Genomic DNA, 13,650 nt, shown 5'->3' with positions numbered 1-13,650 from the left:
TCTGGACATTATCTACCTTTAAAAACAGCACATGTTTTGTGAACAGCTACGTATTTTTAGACCATGATGCAGCTGATGGTGAACAGCACGGACAAAATAAGAAAAAGCAAACATCAGTTTGAGTTTGCTTGTGCTTCCCAAAGCCATCTCTAACCAAAAAAAGATGGTGTGAAAATATTTTTGAATTTGGCTTACAGTTTGCTGTTTAAAACACAATCCATATGAGACTCTCTGCGAGCAGAGGCAGGTTTGTCATGAACACACTTTAAACCAGAAGACCACTGCCTGTAGGCATTACATGCTTTTCATTTGTTTTTTAACAGCAGTATCCAAAAATACTTTCTGAGGCACCAAAACAGCTAAACAGAAAGACTTTTGAATTTCTCTTCCTTGTACATGGAACCACTTCCTTCATCCCAAACAAAACAGCAGGAATTGTTTTGGAAATAAACAAAGAAAATCTACATAAAAAGCCGATTTCTGAGCAGAGCATTTTAAAAGTTTCCACCAGCTTCTGCTGCAGGAGAGACTGACCCTCTTCCCCCTGGCAGTCCTTTTCCGCAGCCCACCACCAAGCGGCGCAGGCTTTGAGGGAGGGGACAGTCCCACAGGAGGGCACCGCATCAGGGCCACCAAGTGGCATGGCACAGCAGCCCTTCCAGCAGAGCTCCGAACCCTTCGTTTGCCAAAGACCCCCTGAAGCAGGTCCCCGGTGCCCGGAGCTCACCCAGTCCGGGTTTCAGGGGCACCATATGCCGAGCCGCGCGCATGTTCCACCTGTGTAATTAAAATGAATCGCCCCGTCTCGGGGACTGCGACCACACGCACGAACCAGCAGCAGCAGATGACGTCTCCAGACCGCGCTGCCCAGCTCTGCAGGGTGTCCCTCTCGCTCGCCATTCCAGACGTACCAACGCTGAAGACACACTGAGGCGTCCCCTCGCACCAGGGAACCTCAGTGCCACGCGTGGAGATGCCCCCAGAGACTTGCTCCCAGGGGAGCCACACTCCTGCCACCGCTCCCGGGGCTGCCGAGCCCAATGCGCTGGCTCAGCTGCTGCCGACACCGGCCCCGCAGCCCCAGGGGCTGAAGGTGGGATGTTACGAGGGCGTTTGGAAACAACAGCCCCCGTCCCCCCTCCATGGCCACTTCCATCTCTGAGGCAGGACGAAGGGGCTGCGCCCAGCAGAGCTGGGTCTCTCCAAAGAGGACACTCAGCTGCAGGACCACAGGACAGAGGGCAGTGACCACCGGGAGGAGATCAGCTCTGCCCGTGCCCCTTCCCATTTTTAAAAGCATGACATTGTAGAGAAAAATGGGAAACAAAGTCTAATTTGTTTTAAATTAATGCAAACTTTGGCCAGGATCGATATAACTCATACCTACTAAGTTGATTGCATAATGCATTTTCCTTATGCCTTGTGAAAGCCAAATCATTTTGCATTGTAGAAGACAAAAAAAAGAGAGGCTGCCGTTGAAACACAAGAAAATCCCAATTACAAAGTCCCCAAGTTCCTAAACACATATCGTGAAAGTATGTGCAGCTCTGCGGCATATGGCAAATCAATTACTAGTTTAAATTTTAAAACAAAAACATGGTAAATGTGTTGCAGAAATAATCAAGAACAACGGTTTGGTTTAGATTACAGTGGCCACTAGAGTTTTGAATACAATTAATCATCATTCCAGGCAATGGGAAGCCATATTGACACTTATTCCTAATTTGAATATTTAATTAGGGTGAAGTTCTTCATCAAATTATCACAGAACTGGGAGGAAAGCCTAAAAGATTTAAACAATTACTACTTTAACCCTTCACCAACTGCTCACCTGTGAGCACAAGGATCTTTTCCTCGTTCTGCAAAGCAAGCACATGCACTGGCAATAGGAAGAGACTTATCCAAGAGACACTACGAATTCCCTGGGAAAGGTACAGGGCGGGTGGCTCCTGCAGGGCTCCTGCCGGACCCACACGGGCTGCTGCCCACCCACCTCTTCCACCTGCGGCAGAGCGAAGCTTTCAGGGCAGGTCTCCCTTTCAGCATCGAGTCTGGCTCCTGCCAGGGCTTCTGTCTTTTGGTTTTGTTTGGGTTTTCTTGTTTTTGTTTTGGTGTTTTGTTTTTTGGGGTTTTTTTACCTGAAGAGCCTGTCCAGCACCCTCCGCCAGGTTCATGTGCCGAGGGACAGACCCTCTCCCGGGTGTACCACAGCAGCCGCTGGCCCCGGGGGTCTCCCAGCCCCTGGCCGCAGCGGGAGCCGACGGGACGGGACCCACCGTGGGCACCCTCCCTCCGCACAGCTCTGCCGCAGAGCGCTCACACATCCCTCTACGTGCTGTATTAATCCATATAAGAAAATCTCTTTTAATGAGGAGTGATACAGTTATGAACTCTCTAGAGCCATAATTAGAGCAAACTAATTGAAGTTGTGTTTTGACACACTTTCCAAATTCACGGGTACTGCATGACATATTCACAACACTACTGCTGCACAGCCATGGCGACAGCAAAATCATTAGGCTAATAACGCTTATTTGCATTCTTATCATGCCAGCAGCACGCCGTTAAATACTGCTTCAACCACTGCTCCTTTACTCTGAAAGTTTCCACTGAAAGATATTAACAGTAATTATTAGTACTTTAGTGGAATCTCTGATATTAAGGAATGGCAACTCACATTAACTATCCCCATGCCAATTATTTTCCTTTTGAACTGTCACAAAAAGCAGTTTTCTGCCTCCCCAAGGGATGACAGCAGCGAGGCGGATCCAGCGCTGCCGGGACGGACGGACGCCGGCCCCAGCCCACTCCCTCCGACGCTGAAACCACACTGTTCCAGCACCGCTTAAACACAAAAAAAATAATTTTCCCTAGCAGATGATAATTTCCAGGCAATTTAGGATGAAACAACTGCAACAGCACAGCTCAGGACAGGGTAGATTTAATTACTCTCTTAACTTCAGCTTTTCTTTTAGTCACTAAATCTACGGAACAAGTCTACGTACGACAGCACCAGAAGTAGCACGTGCCGAGGGAGCCCCTGCGCACAACAGCAAAGGTGGTTTGAGGTCTGTGCACATTATGGCCACTTTCTGAAAGTTTCTGGAGAGAAACTTGCATAAAACAGGCCCAGGAATGCCCGACAGTTCCAATGGGTTATTAAGAACTGTCTGCAGGAAGGTGATGAACTGCTTTTGAAGTCAGGGGGCAAGTACTCATAAAAAGTAACAGAGGATCCTGAGGGGAAGCGCCAGATATCAAAGGATGCTTCATAATTCATATAAAAATATCAACAACGCACAGCCAAAAGAGCGGTAAGTTTTCGCTTTCCAACTGGATTGGACGAGCGTGGTGGATAAATCAGGCAAAACTTTTAAGAAGTGCCCCACATGATGACACATCGCAGGAACCACACTGCAAGGTGCAGGACTGGTCTGTTCTTTGACCCACTGTCACGGCTGCCATTTACTGTAACCAAACCTCAGGACAGTGCTGCGAGAACTGCACTCTCAGAGAAACACCTTCAAATAAAATGAATCTTATCTTCCCTAATCATTGGCTTATGCAAAGATCACGCCTCATGGAAACCGAGGACAGAACAATTAAATTCCAAGCTGTAGAAGCTGAACACGCACCTACACCGTGTTAGTATCAGGCTGCAGCTCCGGGGAAACGTAACCCCAGCGAAGGCGTTGCCCGAGGAGGGAGGAACAAGCCCATTCCCCGGGGAGGAGCTGCCCGAGCTTCACCGAGGGACAGAGGGCTCTCGGCAGCCGCTCGCTCTGAAGGCACCTCCCAAACCGCAGCTCACAGCCAGCGCAGACACCCCCGGGTCCCGCGGGGTCCCGGGCCCATCCCGGCCCTGCTGCACAGTCCCCAACTTTGTGCTCAGGCGCTGCCATGCCAGAACACCTACCTCATACTCCAAAGAACTGCAATGAAAAACAAAACTGTGAGGCAAGAATCACCTCGGGTAATGGACTTCATTCCAGACAATCTATTCTAATCGTGTAAACCAAATATTTAAATACTTTCTAAAACCTTCCTGACCCTTTCCCTAAAACAAGCAACATATGGGCTTTGCAAGCATTTCATCTCATTCCAAGCTACTAAAATATCCTGTTTCCCAAAAATCAATGAGAGCTGGTGGTGCCAGATTCAGATTTTATAAAAGCCCAAACACGTGAGAGAATGAAAAAGGGAGTGAGTGATTCTTTCCACTTTTAGATTTACCCGTTTAATTTTCCCAGCTGTAGGGAGGGAAGAAGGCCTGTCCACAGCACGTGTACCCAACGCACCGCATCCCGCATCCCCCCGACCACCCCGCCCCCGGGAGACGGGAAGTGATGCTGCGCTGCTCTGCCAAACCAAAGCCATCCCCGCCTGAAGGGAGCAAGCCCCGATGATGCCAACGAGAGAGCACGGTCTGCTGCAGCCCAGAACATAAGGCCTGGTGCAGGACAAAGCTCCTGCAGCTTCCTCTGTACAGGGATTAATTTAGATCAGAGGACTTCAGTGACCCGGATAGAGCCGCTGCCAAATAACAGCAGACACCAACAAGTTTGATTTGCGCTGCTGCAGGTCTGAGCTGAGCCCAGGAAGCTGTTACGGGCCGGGGGCAGCAGAGAAGAGCTCAGAGCTGGCGGTGTGAGCACCGAGGGCTGGCGAAGTGGCTGTGGGAGCCGAGCAGCGCCGCGCCCCCGGGGGCTGCAGCAGGAGAGCACAGCTCTCCGCATCCCCCCCTCCTGGAGCCGGGAGTTTGCAGATAATGAAGCAGTCGGGAAAAATTGCCAAACAGCAGAAATACTCCAGAAAGATAAATTACACACAGCGTGAGCTTCCTCAGTTAGGATTTTAAATTCTGTCAAATTAATCAGCACCACAAAGCCTGGGCTCCCACATCCGAGGAGACTCATCCCTGCGAGGGGAGCACAGGGGGGCTGCCCGGGACCCCCCTGCGGCACCGGGGGGCTGCAAGCACAGCCCAGCCCGCAGGGAGCAGCAACACCCCCTGCAAAACCTGCTAAACAAATATTCCGCATAAAGACTCATTTGGGAAGAGCACGTTGTCAGCACTTTGCCAGTAATAAATAATGACAGTCCAAACACTTTACTAAAAGCAATAAACTCAAGAAGTGTTTTGGAAAATGGTGAAAGTGATTGATTTAAAGAAGGAAATATCTGAACACAACCACATGCACTTCAGGGTGAAAGCACAGATTACAAATCAACAGTGGCAGAGATCATATTAAATAGCAGACAACACAGAAGTTTTAGGGAAAAAACGCTCAATTTCCCTGCAGGGCTTATTTAACAAGTGAGTACACAGCTCCCTCGAATGAACACCTTCGGTCTGTACTTAATGACCTCACGCTACACCCTGAAGAAAATGTGCCTCCAGGAATATTACTATACCAGGAACAGGGCTCTATAAAGAAAAATGACTCTAAGGATATCGAACCCTCTTCACTCGGAGCACTCCACAAATTTTCCAATGCATCCCCAAAATCAGCTAAATCAATCAAACTTCTTCTAACTACAGCTAATGCCTCTCTCTCTCGGCTGCTGCAGGGGACTCTTGTGCTTGGAAACCACTCATATTGTTTAAACATTTTTTCCTAATCATCATTTTCTACCACTAAAACATACTGGACTGTGACCAATTTTTGCACGTCTTCACGCAGCTGAGCTGGATGAGAGCCACGCGGTCAGTGCAGCCTCATAACACATTCCTGATGGGAAACAGCCTTGGATAAGCGGATGCCAGCACCCCGGGCCCGCTCAAACCATCCTGTTTGGATTTGCACACACAGCACAGACATTTCATCCTCAAACTGTGCTTCGTACCGTACCCACCGGAATGGGTCTGCGGAGACACTTCCCCCAAGCTCTAACTTATTGTTTCAATCTCATTGGTTTTTAACCACAGCTCCTGTGACGTGAGCCCAGCCCTCGTACCATCCTTGGTCTCTTGTAGGGTTTAAAGACTAGGAATATTGTGCTGTATTTCACAATACAAGTGATTTGAGCACTCAAGCCAAGGAATCTGTTTTACGAGTTGTAAATCAGAAAGCAGTTTTACTTTAGAGCTCTTTTGATGAAACAGATTAGAAAACACATCTCCACCAAGAAGGAAGCATTTGGTAGAAAAGATCAGACTGTCAGGAGATCCCACTGCAAACCACAAACATCCAGCCCAAAGTACTCCCGATTTGGCAGCATCTGGTTCCGATGAGGGCCCTGAAGGCAGACCCCCCCCACCCTGCGAAAGCATCCTGGCCATCAGGCTCCCAGTGCCTCCAGTCCCTGGCAGCACTCTCCAGTCCAGGCTTTCAGGCTTTGTTCCCCGCCAGAGCAGAAAAGCATCAAAACCCTGGAACTTTTTCCTCTACAGGCTCTCCATAAAATCTATTTTAAATATCTTAAAGAAAAAAACATAAGATAGTTATTTACAAGTAATATTGCTGCTACTTAAAAACCAGGGCAGGTAAGAGGCTTCCCTTCACTCACCCCACTGCTCAGAGCCAGCCCGGCTGAGGGGCAGCGTGTCCCAGCCCCAGCAGAGCGGGCTGGGGGGGCTGCTCCACCCCCTGCCCCCCACCGCACATCCTCAGCCTCCTGCAGAAACCCACACGCTGATCACCTTCCAAGCTTACACGACAAAGTTGAAACACCGTTAACAAATCAATTTGAAAAATCAGACTTCTCTGCCCAGAAAGGAAATTCTTACATTCCTTAACATGAAGCTCTGCTGGGAGCTGAGAACGGGAGCAAATCACTTCCCGTTTGTAAGGAGGGGCAGCTCAGCTACTTAAAAGGTAATTGGGAGCACGGGAGGAAAATTTACACATCCTGTTCTTATTTCAGGGGTTTAAGTAGGGCAGTTGTTATCTTCTTATCGAAGCCAGAGCAGCTCGTCCCCCATGCAGTGCTCCTGCCAGATCGGTATTTCAAGACCCGAGCGCTTGGTGGCACAGACCATGCCGGTGCTGCCGCAGGGCCAGCACCCCACCTGCGGCCCCCCAGTCCCTGCCTTTCCCAGCACAGCAGCCCAGTCCCTCACGTTGTACTGCCCAGCTGGACACAGACCCCTGCAGCCAGGGGGCTTTGCCTGACTCCCCCCAAGCAACTGCCACGCTCCTGCTCACGTGTCACTGTTTAACCAGAGAAAGCTGTGCCCTCTCCATCCATCCAGCTTGTGCCAGCTCCGGCTGGCCCTGTGGCCTCGCACGGGAGCCGCACTGCACCAGCAGCGTGCCACTCTCAGGAGCAGCCACCCCGCTCCCATCACCTCTCCAGCTGGCTGTGCAAACTGGTGCCTCCTTCTGCCGGTGCCCGTGACGGCTCGTGCCTGGAAACCTGACTGAGCTGCTCCGTGTTCCCGACTGCCACCCACCAGGATGGCAACTCCCTCTGCCCGCGCCGCTGGCCTCCCCTGGGCACCAGGCCGGGTGTCCCGCCAGCCCTGCCACCTCCCCTGGGCACCGGGCGTGCTTGGAGGCGCAGCACTTGGCGCCAACACGGTTTTCTCACCCGTGTGCCTTTCTGGCCAACTCGTGGCTCTGTCTCCCAGACAGCAGTGGGGCACCGCAAGCCCCACCGAGACCTGCAGCTGGGGCTGACCCCCACCCCAGCGCTGCCCGGCCCTCTCCCCTGCCCCACATCTCTGTTGTCCATCAGAACGACCATGGAGACGTGCCACAGGCGTCCCAGGAAGGGAGCCGGAGGGCGTCTCGGTTTAGAAGGGCAGAGCCCAAGTGCCCAGCCAGGCTAACGCGTGATGTGAATACGGGCGGACTGCAGCAGGCTCTTCCTCCTCCCCAGCAAGCCATTAACCTTTCAGATGACAGCCCTGCAAACTAAATGACTGAACGATTCTCAGGGTCAGCACGAATCTACATTTTCAAAACCTGACATCAACAAGTAAAAGTTGTGACTGAATCCCGGTCTCTCCGAGAGGAAGATTAAACGTCTGTGACACATCATCTGCAATCAGAGCGCTCCATTTCCCAAAGTATCCGTCACAGATTGATAACATCCACGCAAAAAGTTAAGTGCAATTATGTCTGTCACTGTAAAACACACTTCAGCAGTGCTGACTGACATCTTGCTCGCAGCTGACAAGCTGTGAGAGGGCTGTGCGGATGATGGCGGCGGAGACTCCTGCAGCACCTCAGGGAGGGATGCGAAACGCGCTCCCCACCCCCAGGGGCTCAGGAAGCTCCGTGGCTTCCGTGGCTGTGACAGGAGCCATCGTGTAGGGCAGCCACAAGGCACAATGGCTCGGGGTTGGCTCTGGGGACATTCATGGAGTCAGGGACTCGCTCCCAAACGGCTGGAGCTGGACTCGCAGAGAGAACGTCACACACCAACCCTGCTCCAGCAACGGGGCCTGAGGCAGGGAGGAGCTGAGCCCCAAGACGCTGCTCAAACGCCCATGATGTCCCCAGCCACGCACTGGCGGTGGCCGGCCCACAGGCCGGGTAAGCACAGGCACACCCAGGGCCAGGTGATCCCCATTCCCAGCACCACTTTTTGGGGAGGATCACCTCCCCACAGCCATGTCCCTGCGCAGCACCCCAGAGCGCAGGCACCGAGGAAAGTCACATCAAACTCCCAGCAGTGACTCAAGTCAACAAAAGCAGTTCTTTTGAAGCAGCCTTCCAGGATGGGAAACGGCAAGTGCATTTCTCCAGGCTGCCATTAGTGCCAAGAAGCTGTCGCAGAATTTGGAGAGAGAAGACAGTAAAGCAGCTTGACGCCCTGCACAACGGCAGGGCTGTGCTCTGCAGCGCAGCACGCCATCCTCCCCGGGATGCGCAAGCGCTGCGCGAGGGACCATTAAGCCAGATGCCTACAGTAGGAAGCACCAAGGAGAAGAAATGGCTGAAAAAATACCATATGCAGTCCAGCAGGACTACCAGGCAGAGCCTCCCCTTGTGCAGCTCTGTAACCCCGCCACGCGAGCAGCGGGAGCAGCACTGCTGACGTGCACACACTGCAGAGGTCAGACCTGACACACACACAGCTCTGGGGTGCCACCATCCACCGCCATCGGCCACGGGCATCACGGGGCAGAGGAGGAAACATGGCTGGTGCAGAAATAAATATCTCCCACACTAAAAAGTCCTTCCATTTAGGAAGGTTTTGCTGTGCAGAAGGTCACTGGTGTGTTTTACTGGTTTAGTTTATTTCCAGTGTTAGCAATTGCTCTGGAGCACCCAAGCATACACTCCTGATCTAAAATTATTTTATAACGCTAGGCAGCAAGTGAAGAGAATAAACTTAAATACCTGGCCAGCCTGAGGGCAGAACCTCCACACTGCTCTGCTCAGCACTGCTCACCCGTTTTCTCTTAGCACTTACAGCAGCATCAGAATAACTCACTGCCCTTCCTGTCAGGATATATCCACACGGAATAAAACTGCAAACTGGCTACCAGTGTAATCTCATCTCTCCATGGTGACGTAAAAATAAGAGGCTACTTGTGACTCCAATCTTCCACAAATGTTAAGTGTTGAGTAACTCACCACGTTGCTGATAAAGTACTAGAAAAGGCTTTCAAGTAGTATGTGTTCCCTGTAATAATGAAATATTTGTAGGATGCACCTTTATATACATTTCTATTTCTTAAAAAATATATTGGATAATAAATAATCGGAGTAAAAAAAACAGACATGAAAGATGCTTTGAATGATCAGGCTGGTGGTGTAAGAGTTACCTGTAAATCACGCCCCGGGCATGAGAGCGGAGCTGGCTACAGACAGGTGGTTTTTACTAGGAGGCATTAATGTAACATTCAATTATTCCACTGCATACTGGCTGGTTTAACTCAGCCAAATTAGAATACATTTTATATTGACTATTTTGACATTTGCTTTATTTGGCAAGTAAAACAAAACTGATCCAATTTCCTTGCAGCCATTGTAAACCATAAACTGTACAACAAGAGGTTATAAAATATATAAGCCTTGTAAACACTTCTTTTCAGACTGTCGCTGATGCTCTCAGCTCTAATTCTGGCCCCGTTCCCAACAGCTCTGACGCTGCTCTGCAGCCTTCCCTGCTCGGCCATAAAGTGACCCTTCCACACTTAATGATTAAGGGCCGCCATTGACATTCTCTTGCTATGATAATTTTTTTCTCTTTATTGTGGAAATCTGCCCAGGCAGGAATTTCTTGAGGACAGAAAATGAAGATCTGTGCTCTAAAATCAAGACCTCTCTTTCTCTGGCATGGCCCATGCCAGTGTGTCGCTTATGTCCAAGCAGAGCTTCAGACCACGGTTCCGGCTCCCGGTGGGCCAGGCTGAGCTCTCCCGCAGGCTGCTGGCTTCTCACCCCTTCTGCCTCCACCTCTGCTCGAGGAGCAGGACGGCATCTCTGCCTGCAGCACACCCGGCAGCACAGCAGTGTGCCGTGCCGTGGCAGGCAAAACTCTCGGTGAAAGGAACACCCAAAAGCTTTGGAGAGTTCAAAGAGCCACCAAAGGCAGTAGGTTTAAGCCTGGGTCACAGGTGAAGGCTCAAACGGACACACCTGCCTCACAAAGATATCCCATAGCTTCTTTGGGAACAGTTCACAGCAGTTTAAAAGTGTCACTCTGAAATTACCTGTAAATCAGGACTCCAAAGGACAACAGTATTTTCCACCCATACAATATAATGACCTTGTATCCAAACCAATCCCGCTGGAATTCCTCTCCGCTGTCTCCTTCGGAATTCTAGCACTCAACAATTACCGAAATACTGCGTATGTATCCGCACTATACCAAATGCCTGGTGTAAAAATATGTTTGCTTACTTAAGAAAAAGCCCAAAGGGACCCGTGGAGAACGTGCTGGCCCTGGCAACAGCCCGGCCCGGAGCTCGGCCCACGAGCCTCAGCAGCGGGAGCCATCTCACACGGGACACCGTGCCCTGGTAGCAAACGCCAGCAGTACAAAGCACCCACTTCAACCTCGCTCTGGGTTGGTTTGTTGCTTAACACCACTCTTTTGTCCAGAGAAACCCAGCAAGTCAGCTTCAATACAGGACTACTGCTATATGCACATATACACACAAACATTTATAAATACATATACACATTTATACACACACAAATATTGTCTATAACACAGGGAAAACACCCTGGACAGGCATTATGGGCGTCTGCCCCCAGGCGCTGCTCCTGTCAGTCCCTGCAGGATGAGGGGCCTGCTCTGCGTCCTCAGTGCCAGCTGCAAGGCTGGAGCACAGCACTTGGGTCCAAGAAAAGGAAAATCAGGGCCAGTACTTCAAACCATGAGTGGACTGACTCTGAAGAATGAGCAAAACGTGCCCCTCTATACATTAAAATCTGCATGAATGCTTCTCTCTCCCCATGGGCAAGGAGAGAAATCGATTTGGCTGCAGTTCTGGCCCACCCTCCAGGGATGACCCACATGTACTGGTTGAAAGCTACATCATCTCACACAGCTTAAAGCAAAGAAAAGACATGGTTTGTTGTTTCCCTTCCTCTGCAGGCATTTTCTCTCTTCTGACTTCTTCACCCCTATGTCTTTACACAATGGCAGCCTTTGTTGTCGTCTTTGTCCTGTTGTCTTTCCACAACAGGAACTCCCAGTTGGCAAACGAGAACGACACATTCCCTGGCTATCAGCTCACAATCAGCTCACACCGGGCAATCACTCCTGGGATGTGGTACCGGCCAGGCTCTGCCAGGTGGGGTTAGGAACCACACGCCAGGCAGCACCCAGCTGAGGGTCTGGAAAGCAGAAGACTCACCTGGGCAGGTTAGGAGCTGGGGTCGAAGCCGGTGCTTGGGAAGGAGGAGTCGCAGGCTGCGGAGATTCATGGTTGCGTGGAACTTTGCCCATGCGGTACCAAATGCCCATGTTGTTCAGCTCCCTGTGTAAGCAACACAGACGACATTAACGCTACAAGCAAACACTGCACCCGGGCACAAGTATCAAGCACTGATGTGTTTCACAAACACCTTGGTTAGCGAGAACCAGTCTAATTGGAGAAAAAAAAAAAAAAAAGGGCTTATTAATTCCTACCTCAAACTCAGTCACAATTGTACTTATGTAAACTTTTCTAATGAGAAGCTTCAGCTCTTACAAACTACTACTTAGTAATTACAGGAAGACAGGGTGCTTCACCTTGGCAGAGCTGAGTGTATGACCAGAGCTCCTGAAGAGAGGCACTTACCCTATGAAGGTGTACTGAGGAGGGGCTTGCTTAGATCTGCCCAGGATTCGGATATCACAGATCGCTGCCTCAGTAGAATCTCGAGGGATGAATTTAATGCACAGCCTCTTCTTTCTGAAAGCTATTTCTTCTGCAAAAAGAACCCAGGACAGAGGGTGGTTTTTATGCAAGATTAGGGTATAAATGTTATTTATTGTCTCTCCAGATATTAGGCAGATAATTATGGCAGGAACTGGAGCCAAAGCACAGATATATGTCAGCAAACCAGGCAGTGCAGTGCCATTCAGTGACTGGAGAAATTTTCTATCAGGAGTTCTCTGTTCGCTGGGTGAGATTTGTTATTAGGCGCTGCGATAAACCAACCCTCCCTGTCCCCTCTGCAGAACAGATAAGACATCACATGCGCCACAGCGCACTGTGCCGCACACGGCAGGGGATTCTCCACAGCCACACGCTCCCCACATCCGCTTTCCCTTTCCAAGGTGAGGTTTGCCTTACCAGCCTGGACAGTCCTCTCGAAATATTCCTCCCACAGGCATCGCCTCCAGGAACATTCCTGGAAGCTGCTGACAGAACCGCTCAGTTTATTCTGCCAAGTGCTTCCCTGCACCAACCAAGCCGAGAGGAGGAGCAGGCAGAGGAGCAGTGCCATGCAGAGGGGGAGCAGTGAGAGCTCTCTGCCCAGAGCACACATATATTCCATGTTAACGACCTCTCCTGACTCAGCAAGCACCAGAATGATACTCCCACCGTGTTTGCCCTCGTACCTTTGTTGGGATAAACCAGATTTACAAAGCAGTAATGGGTAGGACATGCTACGGGGGGACTGCTGCACTGCCCCGGGTTCAGAGGGCGGGTGAACCTGCTACACAGCCCTTCCTGCCCCGCATCGCACAGCAATTCCACTTGGTTCCACGTATCCATCAAAAAAAACTCAAGCCCATCAGAGTCAAGGCTTATCTGTACAATGAATTCATTGTCTGCACGCTGTCTGCACACAGACACAATCCACATCCAGCCACGGCTCAGCCACATGCCAGCGGGTAGGACAGGCACAGACACAGATCTGCGGTGCTCAGAAACCACTGCTCTGCCTCCGCCAAAAGGGTCTGCGAGAGTCCCAGTGGGAGCAAGGTGAGGCTTCTGTTGGGGAGTGCAGGCACTTGAAAGACACGACAGAAGTCTATTGATAAACTGAAAATCTAAAGCGCAAACACTGAATGAAAATCTGGAAACAACCAACGAGTACAAAATAGGTGCCCGAAAATAAAACCCCTTCAGTTTAATATGAATAAATATCCTCCAGTTTAAAAATGTTCCTTCACTTCAACAGATGGCACACAGCCCTGCCTCTGCAGGCTCCTCCTGCTTCCTAACACACACCTCGGAGAACCCAATCCATCCCGGCCTCAAGATCTGCTGTCGCACCAGTGACTGCGTCGGCAGCACGAGGTGTGTCA

General features: G+C 50.6%; 1 protein-coding gene across 1 annotated transcript in view; it reads right to left on the bottom strand.

Moving 5' to 3' along the window:
• Positions 1-13,650, bottom strand: part of MVB12B (multivesicular body subunit 12B) — a 59,527-nt gene that overhangs the window by 30,693 nt on the left and 15,184 nt on the right. The window contains 2 exon segments of the mRNA XM_074161162.1: positions 11,765-11,887; positions 12,191-12,320. Of these exon segments, the coding sequence (XP_074017263.1) occupies positions 11,765-11,887; positions 12,191-12,320 (253 nt within the window).

The sequence above is a fragment of the Numenius arquata genome, chromosome 19 (assembly GCF_964106895.1).
Source record: "Numenius arquata chromosome 19, bNumArq3.hap1.1, whole genome shotgun sequence".
Lineage (NCBI taxonomy): Eukaryota > Metazoa > Chordata > Aves > Charadriiformes > Scolopacidae > Numenius > Numenius arquata.
Note: the sequence above shows the minus strand (reverse complement) of the source record. Positions and strands in the feature narration are given on the sequence as shown.